Consider the following 27,603-nt stretch of genomic DNA (forward strand, 5'->3'; position numbering starts at 1 on the left):
AAACATAAGAGGCTTGTTTTGAAGATTGGATATGAGCCCTGCCCAAGCCTTCATAGACAATCTTGCATTTCAGAGTAGAACAAAAACAGACAATCCAAGGTCTAATCCCTAAAACCCCAACTGTAGGGAGCAAAGGTCTGGATTATGCTACACCCCACATTTGAATATTGTTCTTTCTTTGTCACGCAAACTTCCTGGGCTGGGTCTCCAGGGCCAAGTGGGTGGGAAGGAAGGGTCTTTAAATATGAAATCTCTTGGCTCTTGTTTATTCCAGGAGCCCCAGCTACTGGGAGAGGCTGTGTCAAAGGTAATCCTTGTCTCCCAGCTTCCTCTCTCTCTCCTTTAGGTGGGAATTGCTGGGCAGAGTGTGCATTTGGAAGGTCAAAGTCTTGCATCTTTTCAGGAGGTACCACCTCCTGAGCATCCTCTGGTGAGTCCTCAGCACCTGGAGGTAAAGGTTCTGTAGATCTGTGGAGCAAATGGCCTCCCCGACCCTTGGAAGGCAGCAGGGCTGAGAAGCTAAGGATGTACAGTTTGGGTAGAGATACATTCTGAGTTCAAACTCTGGCTGGAGTACTTGCTGACAGAGAGGCCAGAGACAGAACATTGAACAATTTTCAGTCCCACTTTCCTCATCGGTGAAGCAGACTTCTACCTGTCCCTGATTCTTGAGCATTTACTCTGACCTTTTCTGAGGACTTAAGTGGGGCAGGAGGGGGAGCTAGAAATAGGGAAGGCCCTGGGACAAAGTTAAAGTTGGCACTCTAAAGGAAAATGAATGCGAGAATTCTGGAAAGGAGGCTTGACCTCCAAGGTGGGCTGTCTCTAAGACAGGATCAGTGGCTTGGGTCAACACTGCTCTTGTTTGGGTGTCAGGAAGGACATCAGATGCTTTGTGTCTCTGTTAGTCTTTCAGCCACCCTCTGAATCAGCACTATGGTTGTTAACCTGAACTTGCAGAGGAAACCGAGAGGCCTGTCATTCACAGAGAACACACAAATCTGAGTTTGGGGAGAGGTGACATCAAGAGTGCCAATGTAGCCAGCTCCGCCCATACCAGACCCTTCTCCCCTGGTTGCTTGCTCTTCATGGCCCTGGTTTGACCATACCAGGGAAGAAAATAGGGTGTCCCTGAACAGCTGCATGGCTGAAGTCATGGTCAGCTGGAGGGACCTGGCCTGCGGGCAGGTAGGGTTAAGGGACCCCACTGAGAGTGATCCCCAGCTTCTATCATACAATAGGAGAGGTCTATGGCATGTGGGCTTGGGGTATCCTAGAAACTAGCAGCATCCATCCTCCTTATACAAAATCTTGGAGCTAAGGCTGGGGGTGGTGTCCAGCATTACATGGGCAAGAGGGGTAACAGGAGGAATCAGAAAGAAAATTTGAACAGGATCATGTATCTATAGCCAATACAAGTATATATATATGTATATATGTATATATATATATATGTATGTATGTGTGTGTGTGTGTGTGTGTGTGTGTGTGTGTGTGTGTATGAGATGGGTTTTTTGGTTTTTATTTTTGTAAAAGAGAAATAGCACCTTACCATACCAAAAGTTAGAAGCACTGTCTGTGAGTGGGTTGAGCATTCTGGAAGGGGTAAAGGAACTGGTGTTAGGGACCTCTGTGGAGCTGAGCCTGACGCTGAAGGAGAAGGGAGAGAAGGGAGGAGAGAGGCACTTTCCTCTGTGCCTCCATTTGTCTCTCTTTTGCTTCTCTCCATGAGCATGTATTGTGTCTTCAAAAATGTAACGAAGACAAAGATACAAGCTCATTACAAAAATGTCAAACATTGTAGAAAAAGTTTGGGCATAGCTCAGGATAAAACACATTTAGCATGTATGAAACAAAGAAAGAGAAAAGGGAGGGAGGAAGAAAGAAAAAAGGGTGGGGGAGGAAGGTAGGAGAAAGAGAAAGAAAGGAAGAAGGAAGCAAAAATCACCAATAATTGCACCCTCATCACTTTTGGTCTTTTCCTGCATTATGCAAACCCCCGCTCCCCCCCTCCCCCCAACACACCCTAGTAACCTGCTCCTTTCTTATCCCTAGAGCCTGGGAAACGTCTGCCTTGGACCTGCTGAATAGCTTTTCTCTTTCATTTCTAAATAATTCAACAGGAGGGTGTGGCTTAGTTCATTTAAACTACCTCCTGCTGAGCACTCCCAATATTTTAGTTACATACAGTGATGACTTTCTTGTTAGTGAATGTTTAGGAATTGTGATTACTAGCAACTCCTGAGTATGCACTGTGTCACAAATTCCTTTGGAAGACGTTTGCTAGATATTGCCCTATCACATCCAGAAGAATCATCCCAATTCGCCAGTGTTATTTCTTCTATCAGAGGAAATTACTGCTACATTTTTTGCATAGAAATCTGAAGCCCTGTGAGGTTGCTTGGCATTGGGCTGTGCTGCACAGGTGTATCACACACTGATGTAAAAACCTAAGCCTGGTTCAGCTCTGTCAAGGATCCAGTGCTTTTGAGAACAATGACTTAGTCAGAAAGGTTGGTCTGTCTTCATCCAATCTAATCTGGAATACTACCCTGGCTCTGTCCACAGCACATATCCAAGATCCCACCACCAGCTACTCTGCTTAGGATGGTGTCACTGCTTCCTTGACTTCATTGCAGATCATTATCATCTCTTCTGGGATGTGACCATCCACCTTTCCTGCTGCTGCAAGATGTTCTCTGCTCCCTACAGGTACCATGAGCAAGATCAGCGACTCGGTGAAGCAGGCCCGGAGCGCGTTCAATTCAGGTCGGACGCGCCCGCTGCAGTTCCGGATCCAGCAGCTGGAGGCGCTGCAGCGCATGGTCAAGGAGCGCCAGACTGACATCGTGGACGCGCTGGCTGCCGACCTGCACAAGGTGCCCCAGGGCCGCGGGGGGCGCGGGAAAGCGGGCAGAGATGAGACAGGACGGGGCGGGGGCAGTTGCAGCTTGCTCATGACGTATTTACCGTGTATCCGGGGCTACGTGCCCAGGACCCCACTCTCCCCCAAACCCTGCAAGTGTTATAACCATGTTATAAGAGGGGAAACAGTGAAAGGATTGGGGGATAATTTGGGGGTGGCGTGGGGCCGCCACACCTACCACCTGCTGAGATGAGGTTCACTACCTTCTTCCTTCTTTGCTGGGCAGGGTCTCTGTCTGGTCACATGTCACCTTTCTCTCCTTGCCTTCTTGATCTAGTCTGCAGCAGGGCATCCATTTCAACCATTTCCTGCTTGCGTGATAACCCAAACTTCGAGTCCCCTCATCCCTCAGCCCCATTGAGCCCTACCTGGTTCTCCACATCCGGTGGCAGCCCAGAGTTTCTTCCTTCCTCCCGGTCCCCAGGAGGCCGCTCCATCCCTCAGCCTGATAAAAGAAAGCAGATACTTCCCAATTTACAAATGTTTCACCTTGCTTCTACCCTCACTTGTACCTGGGAGGAGAAAGGACGTGCACCCTCCCCCCCAATAATCCTAGATCACATCTCTACTATTTCATGGCTTACCTACCAAGTATGATCTGTCTGTGCTCTTGAAGTTTTAAAAATGGCTAAAGATAGCCGGGCACCGGTGGCTCATACCTGTAATCCTAGCTACTCAGAAGGCTGAGATCTGAGGATCACGGTTCAAAAGTCATCCTGGTCAAGAAAGTCCGAGAGACTCATCTCCAATAAACCATTAGAAAACTGGAAGTGGCACTGTGGCTCAAGTGGTAGAGCACTTGCCTTGAGCTGAAGAGAGCAGAGACAGCTCCCAGGCCCAGAGTTCAAGCCCCACGACCAAAAAAAAAAAAAAAAAAAGGCTAAAGATTTCTCACTGTAAACCACAGTGAGAAAATTCAACCCGACGGTACCAAGTTCATAAAAATGGTGTACATTTACCCAGTGAGGAGGCTCATTTTTATAATCTCAGATATTCCTGAGCTGGAGGACTGGGGGTGGGGATTGTGGTTCAAGAACAACTGAGGCAAAAGTTTAGTGAGATCCTATTTCAATCAGTAAGCTGGGCATGGTGGTGCACACATTTTAATCCCAGCTACTTGGGAGGCTGTAGGAAGGAAGAGTTTGGTCTGAAGGAGGCCCCAGGCAAAAAACACAAGACTCTACTTGAAAAATACCAAAAGCAAAAGACGGTTGGAGTAAGGCTTAAGTGAGAGTATCTGCCTAGCAAACTTGAGGACCTGAGTTCAAACTCTAGTACTGCCAGAAAAAAAAAAAGTACATATTTGTGTCTGTGTCTCCTCTCTCCTTACCCATCTTCTACTCCAGGAGGCCCTAAGCCCCCACAGCAGTCCTTGGTCCCCCGTCTGCTCCCTGCCTGCAGCTTTTCTCCTGATCCTAGAAGCCTCTTCCCTGTACCCACTTTTCTTAGGATGGTCTGCGAAAGCTGCTTTTCCAAGTTCAAGTTTCACTTTGGTCCATAAGCTTTCCAGACAGCACATCAATTCCATTCCTGTGACCTTCAAATCTATTCTCCATTCCCTCACTAGCCTTGTCCCTCAGGCACCTCACTAAGGACAGATCCAAATATGCCAGGGTTCCCAGTCTGGTAGAGAGGAGGGGTCCTCTACTCTGCTCAGGCTGGGAGCTGACTGGGAGTCCTCTCTGTAGAATGAGTGGACTGCCTACTATGAGGAGATAGAGCATGTCATGGATGAAATTGAGAACACAGTCAAGAATCTCACAGAGTGGGCTGCTGATGAGCCCGTGGTGAAGACTCGTCAGACCCAGCAGGATGAAGCCTACATCCACTCGGAGCCCTTGGGTGTGGTTCTCATCATCGGTGCCTGGAACTACCCCTTCAACCTCACCATCCAGCCCATGGTGGGCGCCATTGCTGCAGGTAGGGGGGAAGGAGTGTCTATTCTGGGATGGGCTTGAGCCTGTGGGGAGATGAGAGAGTCATAGGATGCTTGCAAGACCAAACCATTTAGCTAGGTCTCCAAGTGCCCAAGGGCAAGCAGGATCAGGTGTTCACAAGGCTAGCTGGCCCTATCTCTGTATATGTGGGCAGGAGATGGCCCACTCTCAGCCAATACGTATCAAGAGGGGCCAGCACTGCTCTGGGTAGGCCCAGGCCTGAATCAATCTCTCTCTCTCTCTCTCTCTCTCTCTCTCTCTCTCTCTCTCTCTCTCTCTCTGTCTCCTTTCACATTTTCTTCCCTGACCGTTCAAGTGCAGCACTGGACAGCATGTGCCATTGTATGTACTTGGGCGTGCTCCTGATGTATGTACCTGTGCATATTTCTATGATGTATGTCTGAAACTCTTCTCTTCTTTTTCAGAGGACACATATGATGGAGGCTCTAGGCTTGGTCTGTGTGTGTGTGTGTGTGTGTGTGTGTGTGTGTGTGTGTGTGTGGACAGAGTGTTTGGAGGGTAGCCTGGGTGTGACCCTGACTCTGTGTGCTCTGCAGGAAATGCAGTGGTTCTCAAGCCTTCAGAGGTGAGCGAGAACATGGCCATCCTGCTGGCTACCATCATTCCTCAGTACCTGGACAAGGTGAGGTACTCTCTAGGGCTCAAAGGTAACTTTGTTGGGGCCAGGCCTTTGGGGCTTGAGGAATAGCAAATTCATATTTTTTGATGGTAGTGGGGATTGATTTGAGGGATTCCAGCTTGCTAAGCATCCACTCTACCAAGTGGAAGAGCCATTTGAGTTACTCTCCCAGCCCAGGAACAGTGAGTTCTTGCAGCATGGGTCTAGCCACAGGTGGGAGAGAATGTAGCCTTAGCATTTGCCTTCTCCCATTGGGGTGAACTCCATCCAGGTGAAATGCTGAGTAGCAGGGCTGCTAGTCTCAGCCATTGCCCATTCTACATGCTGGCCTTTTGCTGAGCCCCCTCTCTCTTCTTGTTTGGAAGGATCTGTACCTGGTGATCACTGGAGGTATCCCTGAGACCACAGAGTTGCTCACTCAGAGATTTGACCACATCTTGTACACGGGGAGCACAGGTGTGGGGAAGATTGTCATGGCAGCTGCTGCTAAACACCTGACCCCTGTCACACTGGAGCTGGGAGGCAAGAGCCCTTGCTATGTGGACAAGGATTGTGATTTGGATGTGGCCTGCCGGTGAGGATCTGGGGTTGGGTGGCTGCAGCAGCCTTCCATTTGTCTCTTGACATAGACCTGTGCCAAGCACTGTGGTTCTGCTCTGCCTAGCACAGATGCTCTCTACCCCACAGAGCTCACCATCCTCAGCAAAAGCTGCCAGGGTGGTGGGAGTTGGGCAGAGGAGGGGGACTCCATTCATAAAGAGATATAAGGATCCTGAGGAACCTTCTTAGAGGAGAGAGCTCCATGTGGAGCTCTGATCACTGTGAGGGTCACTGGGGAAGGAGTACTCTAAGCAGGAACTGAAGAGAACAGTAGGCCATTCAGGGAATGGACAACTTTGCCAAGTCCAGTCTTCTGCTGGGGCATGGGCTGATATGAGGTCTGGTTCTCATCTCTGGATGGAGGACTTGGATCTGCATTGTCTCACCCTAGCCATGGCTCTGGCTACCTTTGTATCCTTCATGTGTGGTCTCTCCAAGTGGAGGGATGACATCTAAGCCTTTAAGAACATGATCAAGCTGGGCATGGTGGGCGCACACTTGTAATCCTTGGTGGGTGGAGGTAGGAGGATCTGGAGTCCAAGGCCAGCCTGAGCAAAGTCATGATAATCTAACTCAAAAACAAAACATAAACCAAAGGACTAGGGGTACCTTCAGTGTATGGTACAGCACTTGCCTAGCATGTAAGAGGCCTTAAGTTCAATCTCTAGTATCTCAAACAAAAGAAAAGAAAAAAAAAAAAAAACAAAGAATGAGAGACAGAAAACCTGTTCACCCTAAATGTGCTAAGAAATCTCCCACCTGTCACACAGTGGCTCCGGGAGGGGCTGGGTCTGTTCAATCCAGTGGGCTGAAGTAAATAGGTTGCTTTAATGGGACTCACTGGTGCCAGCTCACAGCCTGTGGCACCTGTGGACCAGTGGGTTCTCCTCTAGCCTTGATCCTGTGATTTTGTTTTGTTTTTGTCGGTCATGGGGCTTGAACTCTGGGCTTAGGTGCTGACCTGCGCTCTTCAGCTCAAGGCAAGCACTCTACTGCTTGAGCCACATCACCACATCCTAGCCTTGATCCTGTGTACACCGAATAAGACATATGTTCTCAGGAGCCTCTTTGAATGTCTTCCACTTGGGGTTTTTCACAGACGCATTGCCTGGGGGAAATTCATGAACAGTGGCCAGACCTGTGTGGCCCCTGACTACATCCTCTGTGACCCCTCGATCCAGAACCAAATTGTGGAGAAGCTCAAGAAGTCACTGAGAGTGAGTGTGGGCCCCAGAGCTGAGGAGGGGTGGGAGATGTATGGTAGAGGTGGGCATGATGCCACCAGGGATTTCTAGAACTCTTGGAAATCCCAGATGGCTTTTATTTTGATCAGAAAAGGACTATGCAATGCAGTTAAGTTGGAAGAGACTAAAAATCAGAAAGTGGGGAAAAGGCCTCACCTAGAATCCCATCCTCCTGGCATTTGGCTGGGAAGCCTTTGGCCATAATTAGGGTCTATGTCCTTCCCTGAAGCCTCCCCCCATCCCGTCTCTTCTCAGGAGTTCTATGGGGAGAATGCCAAGCAGTCCCGTGACTATGGAAGAATTGTCAGTGACCGGCACTTCCAGAGAGTGATAAGCCTGATTGAGGGCCAGAAAGTGGCCCACGGGGGCACCTGGGATGCGGCTTCTCGCTACATAGGTGTGTGTCCAGCCCTCAAGAGTAAGCCTATCTGCCTGCCTGGTCTTCTGGGTCCCCAGCAAGTTTGTAGCAAGTGGGCACAAATGTTTGACAAAACATGTTTTTACTAGTGGGCTGGTGGTAGGTGACCCCCTCTACCCCAACCCCCATCCTGAGGCTCTCAGCCAGTGGGGGCAGAAGACAGCTTTTAAGAAGCCCTCTCTCAAGCTGGGTGTGAGAATATGGTACCTGTAACCCCAGCACTTGGGAGGCTGAGGTAAGAGAATCAAGAGTTCAAGGCCAACCTGGGTTACATAGTGAGACTCTATCTAAAAAACAACAAGGAAGAGGAGGAGGAAAAAGAGGAGGAGGAGGGGGAGGAGGAAGCAGTCTTCTCAACCCCAAAAGCCTCTATTCCACAAGGCCAGAGAGAGGCTCCATTTCCCTCATCTCTGATGTGAACAGTGAACAGATCAATAGAGGCCACAGGAGCCCTAGGTGCGCCAAGCTGTGAGAAGTCCCCAGTACATAGGCTAGGGAATACCAGATGGGGCTTCTTTTCCCTCCATTTATCAAAGAGACAGAGTAACTCAAGTAGGGATGCTGGTGGCCAGCAGGGATAGTTCAGACCGAGCTTCTGTTCCTAACTACTAGTCGGTAGTTGTCCTCATGGTCTGCCAGGATGGAGTCTTAGACACAGTGGGACCATGGAAATAGCTCTCTGGAGCCTTGTCGCTAAGCCCGAGCAGCTTTATCCACAAAACAATGGAGGCAGGAGCTTGAGCTTACACCGGCTGGCTGCCTGGAGGGTCTCAGCACCAGCAGACTCTAGCTCCTTTCCTGCCTCAGCCCCCACTATCCTCATTGACGTGGACCCGCAGTCCCCGGTGATGCAGGAGGAGATCTTTGGGCCGGTGATGCCTATTGTGTGTGTGCGCAGCCTGGAGGAGGCCATCCAGTTCATCAACCAGCGTGAGAAGCCGCTGGCTCTCTACGTTTTCTCCAACAATGACAAGGTGGGCTTGGGAGTCCTCGCAGCACCCTGGGCTCCAGGGCACAGACTCACATGCAAAGAGGATTTAGGTGATTCACGGATTGCAGCTTTGCTGTTCAATCCTGTGTGACCCTGGGCAAGTTACTTAACTTTTCTATGCCTCTCTGGCTTCATTTCTAAGATGACAACAGTAGCATCATACGAGAACTATGAAAAAGGTAGCCATGGGCCTGGTGCATTGTGTGGTCGTGGGAGCTATCATGTGATATTTGGGGATGACTAGAGGTGGTGGCTGGGGCTGAGGATGTGGAAAACAGTGGCTGGGATTCTGGGACATGCTCAGACAGGTGGGGGAGGCTACCCTTGGGCAGTATGAGGCCAGCATCTGGTTCTTGATGTAGGTCATTAAGAAGATGATTGCGGAGACATCGAGCGGTGGGGTGACGGCCAACGATGTCATTGTTCATATCACTGTGCACTCTCTGCCCTTTGGGGGTGTGGGTGAGTCTGGGCTTGAGCTCACTGCCTACTTCCATCCCTCCCTCTTTTCCATCCCTCTCCCTTCCTTCCTTCCTTGGTCCCTCAATTTCTCCCTCACTTTCCCCCAGGGCAGGAAAAATCCATCTTGGAAATCAGGCAGACCAGGAGCAACCTGGGGCTTCAGAGTCCCATTGACCTCTCTCATTTGGTCTTTGGCCTCTGTTTTGGAGCCTTATGAGGTTCTAGAGGTCACCTGACACTGGCTGGTTTTACAGGGATTTCAAATCAGGGGGGGTCATATGGCCATTTAGTGGTATATCTGAAAGCAAATTCTTCCTGGGCACTTTTTGTCGTCTTTGGCATGGATACCCTGAAGGACTCCCTGGGGACTTGATTTCTCTAGGAGCTCAAAAGCAAAAGGGACTCAGGAGGGTTGTCAGCACAACCTGGGGCTAGGTTCTCAAGCAGACATGTCTCCATAGGGTACAGCGGCATGGGGGCCTACCACGGCAAGAAGAGCTTCGAGACCTTCTCTCACCGCCGTTCTTGCCTGGTGAGGTCTCTGCGCAATGATGAAGTCCACAAGGCCAGATATCCCCCAAGCCCCGCCAAGGTGAGAAGTGGAGAAGAGGAGGGGGGGCAAGTAGGACAAAGGCAAGGCCTTGAGCCTCACTGTCCTCTCCCTGTCCTTCCTCACAGATGCCCCGGCACTGAGGAGGGTTGCTTTGCCTGGCTAGTTCATGCTGTGCTCCCATGGAGGGTATGTCCTCATTTGCTTTCCTGCCCCTTGAAGAATTGCCTCTGGGAGACCCCAGACCTCAAGCTCCTCAGCCAACCCGACTCAACCTGACTCTAAGATGGACCCTGGGCTTTCCCTTTCCAAGCAGTGCCCCTTGCTAGACACAAAGAGACCAATAAAGCTTTTTTAGAATGGAAAACATATGTGCATTTGTCCTCTGCACCTTGCAGTCATCAGCTGTGTCCAACGTGACTACTCTGCCCTCCTAGTTTGATTATTCTGATGAGCCCAAGAAGGCTTCCCCCCACACTCTCAGGGCCTTGGGGTCAGGGTGATGATGATTCACAAGGCTGTGGCAGAAATGACTGAGAGTCATAGGTCAGCCTGGGCTACACACATACATAGGGAGATCCAACAAAAGCAAACAAACATTAGGGATGGGATGCAGCTCTGTGGTAAAGTACTTGAACTTGGTCCTGGGTTTCATCCCCAGCATGCACATGTGCTCTCTCATTCTCTCTCTGTCTCTGTCTCTGTCTCTGTCTCTCTCTCTGCAGGAATACAACATTCAGAGAGCTTGCACCCAGACTTTCAGTTTGTGTGGGCAGTATCCAAAGACAAAATCTAGCTTTAAAGATTTTAACTTGGCTTTTACTCACAAATCTAGCTTTAAAGACTTTAACTTGGCTTTTACTCACAATTCTAGAATGAGGTCTACTGAGCAGAGGAGATTTGCCATAGGGGAAGAGGAAAGCAGACACACAACAAAAACAGATTTATGGGCTTGAAGTTACTTTCCTTATAGGGTTAAAATAAAAGGCTTAAGTAAATTGAGCCCCTTTTGATCGATTATTGTGCATCTTCTGTTGTTGTTGTTGTTGTTTTTAAAGTAGATTGTTTTAGAGTTCAGTTTAATTATGAGGCATCTAGCACAATTTTTTTTCTTTTTGGTCATGGGGCTTGAACTCTGGGCTTGGGCACTGTCCCTCAGCTCTTCAGCTCAAGGCTAGCACTCTACCACTTGAGCCACAGTGCCACTTCTGGTTTTTTTTTTTTTCTGAGTGGTTTATTGGAGATAAGAATCTCACGGACTTTCCTGCCCAGTCTGGCTTTGAACTGCAATCCTCAGATCTCAGCCTTCTGAGTAGCTAGGATTACAGGCATGAGCCACCAGATTGCCTTAGTGCTTATTCAAAATTAAACGTTTTTCTTTCTTCGCTGCCTCTGTGAAGACTTTTTATGGGGTAGGAGATTCTGAGTTTAATATTTCTTAACACCAGTTGAAGAGTTCAGGAAACGCTGTCTCTTTGGTATGCTGGTGGTTTAAACTGAGGGCTGGAACAATGACCAGCCTGTATTGGTTACTGAATAAATATATGAGTGAGTGGGTTTAAATGGCATCCTGGGCTAGGCATTGGTGCCTCATGCCTGTATTACTACTCTGGAGGCGGAGATCTGAAGATTGCAGTTCAAAGCCAGCCAGAGCAGGAAAGCTGGAAACTCTTTTTTTTTTTTTATTGTGAAAATACCATACAGAGGGGTTACAATTACATGAGCAAAGTCTGAAACTCTTATTTCCAACTAACCACCCAAAAGCTGAAGTGGAGCTATGGCTCAAGTGGTAGAGTGTTAGCCTTGAGTAGAAAAAGCCAAAGGATAGCATCCAGGCTCTGAATTCAAGACCCAGTACTGGCAAAACAAATGAATAAATCAACAAATGTGTTGCTGGTGTTATGTTGCCTGACCCTCTTACACCTTGTGTCAGCATCGCACTTGAAACTGTATTATTTTTGGATAGTAACAAGCTTCAGATGAGCCAGCTGGGGGACAAAACAGCCCAGATGTCTTAAATCATATTAACAACATTGATTATATCCTAATGAAAAATAATGTGTCCCAGTATCCTCACAAAGAGGCACTCAGAGGCCTTCCAAGATTTGGGTCCCTCTTTGATAACTGATAGTTGCTCCCCAGCCAGAGATGGGAGAAAAGAGGAAGTCTTATCTGGCTCCCTTTGCCTTCTCTTCTCCATCTTTGCCTTCCCAACATCTCTAAGAAGTAAGGGTGTGAACCTGTTGATACACAAGGAAGCAGGCTGAGGAGTTAATATCAATTGGCCACAGTTTTCACGATGCCAGTCTCAGGTACCATGGCTCAGGAGCAGCAGATCATTGCCAACAACATTGAAACTCTTCATCACCTTTGCTTGAAGAGCTGTTGGCAGAACTGGAAACACAGCCTGGAGACACAGAACCCATGGGTGTTGAGGTATCACCTCAGTGAAAGGTAGGGCATATGGGTGGCAATCATATTGGACTCTTTTCCTGCTTGTTTGCTTTTCTTCTCTCTCTTTCTTCTATTTAGTATTATCATACATAACATCATTTATAATAAACTTATTTTATTACAAAATCCCAAATGCAACCTCTTCTTTACTAATGCCATTTCCAAAGTAGATACAAATTCAAAACAATTGGGGGAACCTTCCCCCTCCCTCACAGCATATGTACTCTAGTCCCAACACCTTGATTCAATCTACTGTTTGTGCTTTCCATTACATGGATTAAAGAATAGGCTAGAAAAATATCTGGAGAACTATGACTCAACCACCCGAATAATGGCTATTGTCCAAAACATAAATAGCCAAGAATTGTCAAAGTCATGGTATCAGGGCAAGCAGGTGACACTTCTGGACTGCCCATGACATCCAAGACATGCTATTTACAGTTCACAGAAGGCTTGCAGCTTCCCAGCTCACAGTCCTGTAGTGACAAGCTTTCAAAAATCACCCACTCAGGGGCTGGGAATGTAGCTCAGTGGTAGAGTGCATGCCTTGCAAGCATGAGGCCCTGGGTTCGATTCCTCAGCACCACATAAACAGAAAAAGCCAGAAGTGGCGCTGTGGCTCCAGTGGTAGAGTGCTCGCCTTGAGCTGAAGAGCTGAGGGACAGCGCCCAGACACAGAGTTCAGGCCCCATGACGGGCAAAAAAAAAAAAAAAAAAAAAAAAAAAAAAAAAAAAAATCACCCACTCACTCACGCTTCAGTTCTATTGTTCCCTTGCCTCTATGTTTAGATTTTTTTGTTTTTAATTTTGCAATCATAGTCTCTTCCAAGTTTCAAACTTTAGCAAGCGTTAGAAGATTTTCGTTGTGTTTTTTTTTTGTTTGTTTGACTTTTGTTTTCTTGCAGTGCTGGAAATAGAATCCACGTTCAAGGCTAAGATTCCATAGATTCAAGTGTCTGGTGGATGTTCACTTCCTGGTAGCTCATAGATAACAATTTCTTGCTGTGTCCTTACATGGTGAAAACAGTGACGGGGCCTCTCTTGGGCTTTTTTTATTTTATTTTATTTTATTTTTTGCCATACCTGGTACTTGAACTCAGGTCCTGGGTTCTGTCCCTAAGCCTCTCTGTGCTCAAGGCTAGCACTCTACCACTTAAGCCACAGTGCCACTTCTGGCTTTTTCTGAGTTGTTTATGAGAATCTCATGGACTTCCTGCCCAGAGTGGCTTTAAATGGTGATTCTCAGATCTCAGCTTCCTCATTACCTAGGATTTTGGTGTGAGCCACCAGTGCCCAGTTTAGGCCTTTTTTAAAAATGAGGGCACTTAATCATCTTCTAAAGACTGTACCTTCTAATACTGTTATCTTGGGGTTTAGATTTTGAACATATGGATTTGGGAGGGGGGTACACACAAGTATACTCAAACTTATATCATTTGATGAACACAGAAGCATTCTACTAGAGATTGGCAAGTCCGGATATGACAGTTGGAATAGTGCCATTTTGTCCCCAGGAGGACCCAACACTCTTTTGACTCCTAACAAAAGATAACTTGTGTACACCTCCATGACTTTGTTAAGCAAAGCAGTCATGCCTTATACAAGTACCTCTAAAGGGCAGAACTTAATTCTTACCTAGAACCCTGGTTCCAAGGGATTCTGGGAAAAAGATTTACTTTCCTGACCACTGATAAACAGAAAACTGCAAGCAGGAAGTGGAAAATAGATGCTGGGAACCAAATGGCCATATTCAACACCATCGGCAATTGCTCAGATCTTCTGAGCCTGTTCTACAAATTGTTTTTAATTCATGCTTACTTCATAGGGGTGGAGTGGGGATTAAGTAAGATCCTACAGGTGAAGCACTTGGCACAATGCCTGAGCAAGAGCTGATTCATGTTAGTTGTTATTATTTCTGACACTTCTCCTAAATTTGGTCCCTTGCTCTAAAATAGACTCCAGAGGTCTCTGGTCTCTCTGTTGGTGGAAAGTTTGCAAAAGGTTGGGATAGAGCGGCCCAGAGAGGGTGGCTTAGCAACAGCCAAGGCCCTTGCATTAAGTTAGGACCTCTCTGGATAGGCTGCTGTATGGGCTGCTTCTGATTCCTAGGCCATACCAGGCAAGCTAGCCCCTCCAGCCAACAGTGTTATATAAGCTGCATCTTTTCTTTTGTTTGGAAATTTTCAAAAACACCAGCTGGGCTTGGCTTAACCTGCTTAATTCCCAAAGGCAACAGAAATTGTCTGGACAAGCCAGGCAGCCACATGCAAAGCAGCTGCTCAGGCACTGAGCCAGGCTGGCAGGACAGGCAGCCACTGGCAATCTCTCAGACACTTTCCTCTCCTAAGATCCAGCATTTGGAATGTCTGGGGGGGGGGCAGCCATGTGCTCTTGGATTACAGGGTGCATGCATACATGATATGGGGCTGGGCCCTTGTCCTCTGTTTCTCTGCTATGATGGCAGCCTTCTACTCTGTCAACCCTGCCTCTGGGAGGCTCAGAATGACATGGTCACTCTTTCTAGGTTTTCTTAATAGTCCAGACAGGTCTTAGGCTTTTAGCAAAGCAGGAAATGTGAAAGGCATGCCAGCCTGGGTGGGAGGAAGGATAGGGGCATGTTGGGAGATGATCAGCGACTTTTGCTCCTAAATAGATGGGTGAGGAGAAAACTCACAGCTTTTTTCCCCCTTAAATGACAATAGTGTTGAGCAGATACCACACTTGCCAAGCAATTGCCTTGTCTATCTCGGGAATGCTGCCCAGACCTGGTTCTAGGGTGCCACATTTACAGAACATCTTTCCTTTGAGCCAGGGCCAGATATGATCTCACAGGTTCTCATGTGACTTTCTGGGAAATGAATGCGGTGCTATTAACCCCAAAGTATATATACCTGCTAGGAGTTCATAGGGTTGGAAACCGGGAGAAACTAGAGTTTTGGAAGGCAAAGGGGTAAGACCAGAGAGGAGCCAGACCAGTTGACAGCTGTGGCAAAAGGGCAATAGGGCTTTTCCTGAGTGTCCCAATACTGTTATTTTCTAATGGCTACTAGACAGAGAAAATTCTTTCTTTCTGTTTGTGCTCTGTTAGGTAACTTCTGAAGAGGCTGGAGGTTAGAGAGGTCTCTGTATTGTCACATACATACTTACTCCTCCATCCCCTGTCCATCACAGATATTAGGAGGTGAGCATTGCACACTGTTTTGCTGGATTGTATGAACAATGTGGCCAACTGAGCAGAGCCAGCAAACTGGAGAAAAACCTATTTGCCATCTGCTATGGTTTCAATGTTTGTCTCTTCCCAACTTCATGTCAAAACTTAAGTGCCACTGTGACAATACAAAGAGGTGGACTTTAAAGAGTGATTACACCTGAAGGGCTCTGCTCTCAAGAGTGGATTGATGCTGTTATTGTCAGAATGGGTTTGCTATCATATAAGTGGGTTTGTCATAAAAGGGGAAGTTTGGCTCCATTTTCCCCCCTCACTCTCTCCTCCTCTTGCTTTCCACCATGGGATGACACATTGAGAAGGACCTTGCCAAATACTGGACTCTCCTTCTTGAACTTCCCAGCTTCTAGAACTGTGAGGAAATAAGTTCCTATTCAGGGAATTGGTGCTCTACTGTTTGAGCTATGTCCCTAGCACTTTTTTTGGTCAGTCTTGGGGCTTGAACTCTGGGCCTGGGTACTGTCCCTGAGCTCTTCAGCTCAAGGTGAGTACTCTACCACCTGACCCACAGTGCTACTTCCAGTTTTCTGGTGGTTAATTGGAGATAAGAGTCTCATGGAGCCGGGCGCTGGTGGCTCACGCCTGTAATCCTAGCTACTCAGGAGGCTGAGATCTGAGGATCGCGGTTCAAAGCCAGCCCGGGCAGGAGAGACCATGAGACTCCTATCTCCAATAAATCACCAGAAAACCGGAAGTGGCGCTGTAGCTCAAGTGGTAGAGCGCTTGCCTTGAGCTGAAGAGCTGAGGGACAGCGCCCAGGCCCAGAGTTCAAGCCCCACGACCAAAAAAAAAAAAAAAAAAAAAAAAAAAAGAGTCTCATGGACTTTCCTGCCTGGGCTGCTTTGGACTGCAATCCTCAGATCTCTGTCTCCTGAGTAGAGAGGATTACGGCGTGAGCCACTGGCACCCAATGTCCCTAGCACTTTTATTTGTATATTGGTTTTGAGACAGTGTCTTCCTGACTTTGCTTGGTCTGGCCTTAAATTCACAATCCCCCCTAGTAGCTAGGATTATAAGTATGCACCACCATGCTTGGCTTGACTCTAATTTTTGGTATTGTTGATAATGCTGCTGCTGCACCCTTGAGCTAAAAATGACATGAATAAGAGGAAGGATAATTTCCTTAGCAACTTTAATATGTGCTACTCATTATTCTGATGTTATCTTTTGTTTGAGAGAGAGAGAATGAGTGAGAGAGAGAGAGATAGAGACAGAGAGACAGAGAGACAGAGACAGAGAGCGATCCAGCCTGGGCTGGCAGCCCTCGGATCTTAGCCTCCTGAGAAGGTGTGAAGTACAGAGAATTTGCATACTCTTTTTTGTCTTGATCATTACTACCATGCCATTTTCTCTTACTATTAGCATCTTGCACCAGGGCACCATATTTGTTTTCATTGATTCAGCAATATTAACACATTATTATGAACTAAAGCCTATAGTTTATATTAGGGCTCATTTTAGGCATTGTATTTGTATGGACCAGCTTTTTTTGCTGTGGAAAATGCCTGGGATAATCAACTTACAAGGAAGAAAAGCCTATTCTGGCTCACAGTTTGGGTCTAAAATCAGTTGCCTAAAATCAGTTGTCTCTGTGGCCTTGGGCTTGTGGTGAGATAACACATTATAGTAGAGAGCATATGGCAGGAACCTCTAACTTCGTAACTTCATGGTGACCAGGAAGGAGAGAGAGAGAGAGAGAGAGAGAGAGAGAGAGAGAGAGAGAGAGAGAGAGAGAGAGAGAGAGAGAGAGAGAGAGAGAGAGAGAGAGAGAGAGAGAGAAAGAGAGAGAGAGGGAGAGAGACAGACAGAGAGAGACAGAGACAGAGAGAGACAGAGAGAGACAGAGAGAGACAGAGACAGAGAGACAGAGACAGAGACAGACAGGAGAAAGAGAGATAGAGCGAAGGCACAGAAGGGCTGGGATACTATACCCTTGTGATCCCAGTGGTGGAATTTCCCTGACTTTGCTTTGCCTACTAAAGATCCCATCAGCCAAGTGTGGTGGCTCACACCTGTAATCCTAGCTACTCAGGAGGCTGAGATCTGAGGATCGTGGTTCAAAGCCAGCCCAGGCTGGAAAGTCTGTGAAACTCTTATATCTCCAATAAACTACTCAGAAAACCAGAAGCGGTGCTGTGGTTCACATGGTAGAGCACTAGCCTTGAGCTGAAGAGCTGAGATTAGATAACACACAGGTCCAGATTTCAAGCCCCATGACCACCACCACCAACAACAAAATTATATATATCTCCTATCAGTCACACTAGCACCGTGGACTGGGAACCAAGCCTTTACATGAGCTTTAAAGGACACTTCAGATTCCCAACTACAGCAAACATTCTATGGGTAGTCACAAAAATATAGTGATAGGTGTCCACGTTAGAGCATCCTACAGAGTGATTTTACTGTCCTAAGAAACTTGGCTCCACTTATCTCCTCCCTCCCTATCTCTCCCTTCCTTTCCATTGACCCTTGGCAACCACTGACCTCTCTGCTGTCACCCTAGTTTTGTCTTTTCCAGAATGTCATGTAGCTGGAATCATATGGTATGAAGACTGTCCATGACTCTGTTCACGTAACAATATGTAGTAAGGCTTTTTTGTGTCTTCTCATAGCTCAATAGCTCATTTTTTTCATTATTAAAAAAATTCTTTTTCCCCCCAATGGTTAAGGGCTTTGTGTTTGCTAGGCAAGTCTAAACCACATAAGCCATACCTCCTGCCCTTTATTTGCATTGGTTATTTTGGCAATAGGGTCTCTCTTTCTGCCTATTTTAGGCTTTCTGTCATACCTAGGACAAAAGGCATGCACCACTAGCAAAGGAATCTGCTTAAATTGATCTCTAACTGTGATCCTTCCGGTCTCAGCCTCTCAAATAGCTAGGATTACAGGAGTGAGCCACCATTTCCCCAAAGGAAATGCCTCCCCATCTCCTGGCCTTTGGAGTCCTGGCATTGGAAAAGCAGGAAATGGGAACCTCCCTGTTACTGTTAGGGGCTTTGTGTCAGGGATGGAACTCTAAGCATTTCTGAGGGTTCAGCGTACATGGAAGATACTCAGTGAGGCTTTGTTGGAGGAATAAGGAGATAAGGGGCAGAGGGAGGCAGTGTTGGGGTGGAGGTGGCAAGGAAGGGAAGCTATGGCCAAAATCTCAGAGGCAAAGGAAAGAGAGGAGCTTGGGGGTAGGAACTTCGGGATTTAGCAGATGTTGGTCATGGCTCAGCAGATCTGGGGATGGGCAGGAAGTTCCCAGCTTAATTCCCCCCACCTGTCCTTTGTCCTGAACATGTACATGGGGCTGAGCCACCACCAGGCCAAAATCCTAATCACCCTTGTGGAAAACTTGGTGTTTTGCAATCACCCTACAGTTGAGGTGTCAAGGGAAAGGCCTTTGGTCCCTTCTCCTTCAAGCCCTTCTTCTCCCCTCCCCTTCCCTTTCCCTTCCTTTCTTTTCCTTTTCTGACTTCTGGAATTATCTCAAGTTAATCTCTATTCCCTTCAACAGACATGACTGACACAGAAATTGGCATGATGAGGGGAAAGCATAGGTCATGTGTCTCCCCAGGGGAAATAACAGTCTTGGTGATGATCTAGGAAGGGAGGGGATGCAAACATCCTGGGACTGGCTTTCATGTGGTGGGAAGTCACTGGTGCCTATAACTGAGAGAGGAGCTGCCAGACCCTGGTGAGAGGTACCAGAGCCCACACAGCATGCAGACTTACAGGCTTGTCTGGATCCTCTGATTGGCACTGGACAACTTGGGAAACAGGGCAGAGGCTGAAACTGCAGAGTTCTTACCTGGTCACAGGATGATGGTACTCAGTCTGCTTTCAGATCTGCTCCAAGTCTGATCAGCTCCATGGGCTGAATCCTACAAAAGGAAACCGGAGGCAGAGCGTGCACCACCTGTCACACAGATGGTTGTCCCCACAATAAATGGAGAGAGGAGTGGTACTGCTTGAAAGTCACTTTCTGGAGGAATTTGGAGGGATGAAGAGCTCTGAAACCCCACACTGGGAGGAAGCAGCTCCTGCCACCCCACCTTCACCAGAGGGAGTGGTTTCTGTATTGTAACAGAAAGTCATTGAACCCCCTTGTTCCTAACCAGGGGTGTTCCAGTCCACCTGGGCCTGAGTTTTGAAATCCTGAAGGCAAGTGGGAGAGGAAAGTGGGAGAGGAGTTTAGTTCCTTGGTAAATGGAGGAAGTCCATAACTTCTATATAGTCATCTGGGGGAATATCTACAGAATGTGTGTGTGTGTGTGTGTGTGTGTGTGTGTGTGTGTGTGTGTGTGTGTGTGTGTACCTGCCAGTACTAGGACATGAACTCAGGGCTCAGGGCCTGGGTACTGTTTCTTAGCTTTTTTGCTCAAGGCTAGCACTCTACCATTTGAACTACAGCTCCACATTCTGTTTGTTTGTTTGGTGGTTAATTGGAGATAAGGATCTCATGGACTTTCTTCCCTGGGCTGGCTTTGAACCATGATCCTCAGACCCTCAGTTATGTGTGTGTGTGTGTGTGTGTGTGTGTGTGTGTGTGTGTGTGTGTGTGTGTGTGTGTGTACACGCGTGCGCGTGTGCGTGCGCGTTAATGCACACGTGTGCCTTTAGGGTATCTCTCACAGGCCACCCTTTTGTGGAGGAGCAGAGACTGAGAGTGTGGTAGAGGACCTTGGTGTATACTGAGTTACAACTTTGCTGGATGAAATAGAGGGCCAGGGGAATGAGGTACTTCCTGAAGCAGTGTCATCCCTGCCCTTGGGGTACTGGGATCCCTGGTGTGTTAGCTCCTGATCCCAGCCTCATTCTTAGCCAGCTAAGACTGAGAATAGCTAGGACCACTGTCCGGGAAAAAGCAGACCTCTGGATGGAACCTGCCATGACCTGCTCTGTGAGCTCATGCAGGACACCTGATTATAAAATACGAGTCAATTGTGGTAATGTTCTTGGCCAGGGGCTGCCTTAAGGCAGCCCCACTCTGAGGGATGCCTTCTCTCACCCTCAGACCTTAAACTTCCTTTTGCTGAGGTGGAGAGGTGGAGAGGGCAGACACAAATCACCAACAGGCACTGGGTTGAGGCGACTGACTCTTGGAGTCTGGGTACAGGACAGCATAGCATGCTGCTCTGGAAGTGACCAGCAGGGGGCAGACAGCGGACTGATTTTTAGCAGGTAAGATGAGAGAGAAGTAACTGGGGTTTGCATTTTATTTGCGTTTGTGTTCTACACACAGAGTTGTAGTTTCATAAATACTTCTGAGGAAATGATATGTGCACTATTCTTTTAAAAAACCCTCACTAGCACAGATGACTAAAATTTTCTTCCAATTAGTGTTTTAACATGACTTTTTATTGCTAAGGAAGCTAAACATTTTTTCATGTACATATTGACCATTTGTTTTTCCCTCTGTGAATTGTCCATCTCTTGCTGGTTCTATGGGTACTTTTCTAATTACTGTAATTCTTGTTCAATTATATTTGTCTGTTGTCATATAAATGGAAACATCTTCCATTTTATTGTTTCTCTTTTAATTCTTTGATATTTTTGACTTACAGATTTTTTTGGGAAGGGAATATTGGAGTTTGAACTAAAGGTCTTGAGCTTTCTTGGCTGGCACTATACTACCTAAGCCACACTTCCGGCCTAGCTTTTTGCTGGTTAACGAGAGTCTTGCAGATTTTTCTACTGGACCAGTTTTCTAGCTTTGAACTATGATCCTCCAGATCTCAGCATCCTGAGTAAAGAATTTTGAGTGGACATGACATTCTATTCTTTATGTCTTTAATAGCCTGAAAGAGACTTTGATAAGCTTTAATAAGCTTAAAGATCCTTAGCCCACTGTGAGATCTCTCTCTCTTTCTCTCGCTGTCTCTCTCACACCCACACATATTTCTTTTTCTTTTCTTTTCTTTTTTGCCAGTCCTGGGGCTTGAAGTCAGGTCTTGGGCACAGTTCCTGAGCTTCTTTTTTTCAGGGGTAGCACTCTACCACTTGAGCCACAGTGCGACTTCTGGCCTTTTCTGTTTATGTGTACCAAGGAATTGAACCCAGGGTGTCATGCATGCTTCAAAAGCACTCTACCACTAAGCCACCTTCCCAGGCAACACACACATCTCTTTTGAATCATTTTAGTGATTCTATTTTTTTTTTTACAACGAAGACCAACCCCCCCCCCCATTAAAAATGTTTCTAACAACTATTACTATTTCCTTTCTCCATTAATGTATTATATGCTAGGTTATCAAGCAATGTACCTATTCAGGTTAGTGTCTGAGATTGCTAGCTTGGCCCAGGTGATCCATACCTCTATTCTGGGACCTGAGGCTACATTATACTCTGAGCTTAGTGACACCTATTACCACCTGGAGGTGCTGTGTTACAGGTGAGCTCATCTTCTCACAACTTGACGGCTCAATGGCATGTCCTTCAGCCTCTCTGGAATAAGGGTTAGAATTGTTTGGGAGAAAGCTGGGAAGGAAATGCCTAGGAGGAATGGAGTGTTTTGAAAGCTCAGGCTGTCAGGCTGTGCTCCAGCCACACCCACCCCTATAAAAGTTGAATAAGGTGACTTTTTTGGGGCCTTTCCAGCTATAGATTTTATTATTTTTGGGGGGGGGGTCTGGTCATGGGGCCTGAACTCTGGGCCTGGGAGCTGTCCCTCAGCTCTTCAGCTCAAGGCTAGCGCTCTACAGCGCCACTTCTGGCTTTTTTCTTTTTTCTTATGTGGTGCTGAGGAATCTAACCCAGGGCCTCAGGCATGCAAGGCAAGAGCTCTACCATTGAGCCACCTTCCCAGCCCATATAGATTTTTTTTTTTTTTTTTTGCATCATGGAAACCACTGAGATGGGCTGTTCTTTTTCTTTAGTCCAATAAACCATCTGTGGGCCCTTCAGACCTGGCTGATTGCATCTTGTCAAAACAGGACCATGGGAGTTAGGTCAGTGGAGACATGTCACAACAATTATCTCTGTAGTGTCTACTTTATAAAACAAAGCAAGGTTCTTGCATAATGGGTTGTGATAAAATTTAATTGCCAGTAATAGTAATGATAAATAATATTTATGCAATGCTTGGCTAGCACTTGGAATATTTAAATGTGCCACATCCTGTTTTGAAAGCATTTTGCAATCTTAACTTTATAATATATATATATATATGTATATATATATATATGTAAAATACTAGGTATATAAATTTACACAATTACTCTCATCAGGTATAAGGAAACAGAAGAGGTTAAGTAACTTGCCTAAGACCACATAATTTACATCAGGATTCGAATCTCAGCTGGTCAAGTCTCAGCTCTGTAACCACTATCCTGTATTGAAAAGAAGTAGAGATAAGGGAATATGTGGACCAACAATGTACAGACCATGAGGCAGGCTTTCGTGGGAGTTTCTAACACACATGCTGCATGCAAAGACCTAACACATATGCTGACATGCAAAGACCTTTCTAACACATATGCTGACATGCAAAGACCTTTCTAACACATATGCTGACATGCAAAGACCTTTTTGTTCTCTGCAGACAGAGAAGAGCTTGTGAAGGCACAAGACCTTGAAACTGGGCAGAGCCTGCAATGGCCAGCATTGCCCAGCTCCTGTCACGCCCTCCATCTAAGGCTACTCCTTTTTAATCTTGATTTCTGAAAGCTTGCGTCAGGCCCTAAGGTTTCACTTGGCCTGTAGTTTTGGGATCTCATGAGCCCTTCTGAGAACAGGCTGGCTACTGGGCCAGCGCTCTAAGTCAATGAAGCCAACCAGAGGGCTGATATTCAGAGGGCTGCTCAGGCATCCTGCCTGTGACCAGGCAGGCCAAAGCATGTTCTAGCTCAGAGGACAAGCAGACATTTGGATACTCAGGTGGCTACATGGGCCTGAATTGCACCTGAGGGGGTCCTGGCCATAACTTCAATTGCCCCTACTCAGGTACCTATGTTCTAGGAAGAAATAATGATAATAGTTTGTGTCTTTTTTTTACACCCTGGTTATGGCAAAAGGAAATAGAGGTTTCTTTATAATCTGCTGGCCAAATATTTGCAAAGTCCTGGCTAGAAGGGCAGCACCCTGCCCTATTCTGGCAGAACTCCAGAAAGAGATTATTCCCACCTGCTGGCCTCTGAGATATGGTCAGAGAGAAGATGCACGTCTTAGTGTTTCCCAGCTGCCCCCTGAGAGATGTGGGCTTATTATCCATACTCCCTTGGTCTCATTCTGTGCCATAGCAAAGCTGGGTTTATTTCAGGGGAATGTCTGCTCTGAAGTCCTCAGGGATATGGAGAGTCACTTGGCCAAGGACACCCTGCAGAACCTGAAGGTCAAGTTAGCCTAAGGACTGGGGTGTTGGAAGGGCCTGGCCAGAAGGCATTGCCTACTAAGCTTGCCATCCTTAGATGGGCAGGTCAGTCATCATGCATGCCTGCCTTTGTTGCCCAGAAGGTGAAGGCCGGGGTGGGGTGGGTGTTAATAGGGAATCATGGAGGTTTGTGCTTCCTCAGGTTCTGAGAATGCCCCATGGCACCTCAGTTTGGGGTTTACCTGGGTGAGAGGAGAGCCACTGCCCACTTCTACCCTACATTGCTCACCATGAAAAAAAAAGCCATAGTGCAAGGTCTAGGAGGGGAACTCCAGGAACTGGAATAATAGCTGCCTGGGTGGAGAAGCAGTGGCTCCAACCTGCCACCATGCTGACACTCCCTTTGGCTCCACCCTGGCTCAGCGGGAGGCCTCACATCCCACACAGTGAAGGACCAGGCCCTGCCTCCTGCCCTTCCTGGGGCTCCTCTTGCACCACTATTTCTTCTGATTCCATGAGTGCAGGCCATGTGTCCTGATTCTCTACATAATGCCAAGGAAGCTGCACCCAGAGAAGTGGGCAGGCGCAGAGGCCATTCCTGCTCTGAGATGCTGAGTGGACATAGGGTCCTGATTCTAGCACAAGACAGGGGCATCTGGCAGGCAGAGGGCTCAGGAAGCCCCATTCTGGATGGCCTCCATATGCCTTCAGGACCTGGCCATTTGCTTTTGTTCTTCCATCATCAAAGGCCCAAGTTGCCCTCACCTAGTGTGTCCCCATGCTGAGCCCTGCTGGGGCCAGGTTCAGTGGGAGGCCTTAGAGGAAGGAGCCTGGGTCCCATGATCTTCATTCCCAGATCCCCACCTAAGCTTCAGGTTGGGTATAGGCAAAATACCAGCTGTGAGCAGCAGATGGAGTGCCCTACATTTCTGACTTCCTAAAAACACATCAGTATTTTCATTTTATATTGAGAAAATGGAACAGATAGAGGTCAGGTGGACTTGACCCCAGGACCTGTGCTTTTCTGCTTTGGAAAATTAATCCTACAGAGGGAGGGCTCCCTGCAATCTCACGATCTTCACTTCAGGAACAGCTCTGTAGACTCCTGGGGCCTCCCGGAGATGCTAGGGAGTCCTGTGACTGGGCTCTCTAGCAAGCTGTGGAGCCCTATCTGCTACTCTATCCATCTGTTTGATGTCTTTGATCTCAGAGTTATTTTCAGGCAAGAAAACAAAACTTAGCAAGGACAGGTAGCTACCGAAGATGCCAATATGTGAAGGTCAAGTGGAGAACAACATATAGGCTCTGGGCTCCCAATTGGGTCACCCTGTGGTGCTGTCCAGGTTGGCTTGCTGCCCTGTCTCTGCCTCTTCCTCCACCTCCTTCACTGGCTGTAGTCCAGCCTGCATCCCTGGTGCAAGATGTCATGTGCCTGGGCCTGTCAACTTGGGAGAGGAAGACAAGGCTCTCAGGTATGGCAGAGGGTAGCAGGCAGCTCTGGGAGGCTTCTGTTCTTAGGCTGGTACAGCCAGTGCTTGTACCTCTGGGGCGCCTGGGCTCCTGGAAACTCCCAGCATGCTCACAATATGCAAGTGGTGAGCCCATGAGGTTGGAAGCTTCCTCAGGGGCACATGGGAGAGCACAAGGTGGGTGACATTGGGGAAGGTAGCTTCACTTGGCTCAGAAGCCCCTTCTCCAGAATGGTAAGCTCACCAGTGCTCCCCTGTGGCTGAGATCTGCAGAGTAGGAGATACCAAGAGGGACTGAATCTTTTGCTGATCCATCTTCCCATCAAGCTGTGAGCACCCAGGAGGCAGGCCTAGGGTCATCCTGCCTGAATCCCAGCATGCGTCTGGCACTGAGAAAACAACCCATGCAGGGCACAGGCTATAGAACTGGGCAGGATTTTCTGGGAGGCTGGGGATGGAGGACAAGAATCTGAAAACCAAGAGTGTCATCTTTTTGTCACTGTCGCAAAGCTGTTCTTCAAAGCCATGTATCCTTGGACTTCCATCAGAGAAGTGTAGTCAGCCATGGTCTAGGGCATCTCTCTGGTGTCTGGGGATACGGTACAGGTTCACACTGCCTCCGCCCCAGATCCACTCAGCCAGGATGTTATCTATGAGGTGACCACCATCCAGGGGACCTACTCCAGCCCCCACCGATGCCCTGGAGGTGTCACAGGAAGAGCATACTGTCTCCTAAGGCACCCTTCCAGTGCTCATCTGGTCCAGGCCCTCACTGGCAGCCTGTTCGCTGCCAGATATTTGAATTAAAAACATATATCATTGCTTAAAACTTGAGAGATTGGGGGCTGGGAAGGTGGCTCAGTGGTAGAGCGTTTGCCTTGCATGCCTGAGGCCCTGGGTTCGATTCCTCAGCACCACATAAGCAAACAAACAAACAAAAAAAGCCGGAAGAGGTGCTGTGGCTCAAGTGGTAGAGTGCTAGCCTTGAGCTGAAGAGCTGAGGGACAGTGCCCAGGCCCAGAGGAGTTCATCAGGCCCCACGACCGGACCCCCCAAAAAAACAAAAAACAAAAACAATAAACTTGAGAGATTGGCTGGGCATTGGTGGCTTACATTTGTAATCTTTTTTTTTTTTTTTGTCGGTCATGGGGCTTGAACTCTGGGCCTGGGCGCTGTCCCTGCACCCTTCAGCTCAAGGTGAGCTCTCTACCGCTTGAGCCACTGTGCCACTTCCGGGTTTCTAGTAGTTTATTGGAGATAAGAGTTTCATGGATGTTCCTGCCTGGGCTGGCTTTGAATCGCGATCCTCAGATCTCAGCCTCCTGAAGTAGCTAGGATTACAGGCGTGAGCCACCAGCGCCCAGCACTTGTAATCTTAGGAGGCTGAGATCTGATGCTTGTGGTTCAAAGCCAGCCCAGGCAGGAAACTCTTATCTCCAATTCATTGCCAAAAAAACAAAATGGAGCTGTGGCTCAAGTGGTAGGGCACTAGACTTAGGCAGAAAAGCTCAAGTACAGTGCCCAGCCCCAGAGTTCAAGCTCTAAGAGTAGATAAAATAAATTGAGAGATTTCACATCACAAACTGATTTTTTTGATCTGTTGGGGGTGGGGGGAGATGGAACATTACACTTAGTAGTAGGTAAATGGCATTGCACACAGCAGCCAGCCAGAGCTGGGTGACAGTGTTCCTGGTAGAGCAGTGGGCTCTCTCTCTCTCTCTCTCCATGATCCCCACAGAGACATAGGGTTCCTTGGATGCATGGTCCATGTCTCTTATGTAGGCATCTGCCAGCCTCTTGGAGTAGGTCATTTGTGACCTGGGCTTTAAGCAAAGGATTCACAGTAAAATACATACTTAATAAAACTGATTTATAGGTTTGAGAGTGTAGATCAGTGGTAGAACACTTGCCTAGTGACAATACAATACAAAACAACTCCCTCTTCTCAATTAATTTATAAGGTGATTTTTTTTTGGGGGGGGGTTTGGTAGTGGGGCCTGAACTCTGGGCCTGGGCGCTGTCCCTCAGCTCTTCAGCTCAAGGCTAGTGCTCTACCACTTGAGCCACAGCGCCACTTCTGGCTTTTTTATTTTTTCTGCTTATGTGGTGCTGAGGAATCGAACCCAGGGACCTCATGCATACAAGGCAAGCACTCTACCACTGAGCCACCTTCCCAGCCCGTATAAGGTGATTTTTAATTTACAAATGGTTTCCAGTTATTTTAATTTTCTTAGAGGGAGCTATCCTTAAGACCATTTTATTTCCTCAAAATCCATTTGCTCTGTATGTGTAGTCCTAGGGTTTGAACAAGGCTTCCCGCTTTTTAGAAAAGTGCTATACCACATAATGCATGCCTCCAGCCTGGCTTTTTTTCTGGTTATTTTTGG

The 27,603-nt window shown here is 47.5% G+C and overlaps 1 protein-coding gene across 2 annotated transcripts; it reads left to right on the top strand.

Moving 5' to 3' along the window:
* Nucleotides 1-285: 285 nt before the first annotated feature.
* On the top strand, nt 286-10,121 carry Aldh3a1 (aldehyde dehydrogenase 3 family member A1). 2 transcript variants are annotated; one of them, XM_070027583.1, is made up of 11 exons: nt 286-307; nt 2,713-2,879; nt 4,615-4,846; nt 5,421-5,506; nt 5,869-6,077; nt 7,203-7,320; nt 7,603-7,744; nt 8,573-8,739; nt 9,119-9,218; nt 9,680-9,810; nt 9,897-10,121. In XM_070027583.1, exons 2-11 carry the CDS (start codon nt 2,718-2,720, stop codon nt 9,909-9,911), a joined length of 1,362 nt encoding a protein of 453 aa, XP_069883684.1. In that variant the 5' UTR covers nt 286-307; nt 2,713-2,717; the 3' UTR covers nt 9,912-10,121. The 2 variants fall into 2 exon arrangements, with proteins under 2 accessions (XP_069883684.1, XP_069883685.1); XM_070027584.1 differs by lacking the exon at nt 286-307 and adding an exon at nt 368-430.
* The last annotated feature ends 17,482 nt before the right edge of the window (nt 10,122-27,603 follow it).

Source organism: Dipodomys merriami, unplaced genomic scaffold (assembly GCF_024711535.1).
Source record: "Dipodomys merriami isolate MVZ:Mamm:240054 unplaced genomic scaffold, mDipMer1.0.p SCAF_19, whole genome shotgun sequence".
NCBI lineage: Eukaryota > Metazoa > Chordata > Mammalia > Rodentia > Heteromyidae > Dipodomys > Dipodomys merriami.

Coding starts and splice junctions, on each gene's coding strand:
- Aldh3a1 (XM_070027583.1), top strand. CDS start 2,718: ATGAGCAAGATCAGCGACTCGGTGAAGCAGGCCCGGAGCGCGTTCAAT. Junction 2,880..4,614: donor TGGCTGCCGACCTGCACAAG/GTGCCCCAGGGC, acceptor TCCTCTCTGTAG/AATGAGTGGACTGCCTACTA. Junction 7,745..8,572: donor TGCGGCTTCTCGCTACATAG/GTGTGTGTCCAG, acceptor TTCCTGCCTCAG/CCCCCACTATCCTCATTGAC.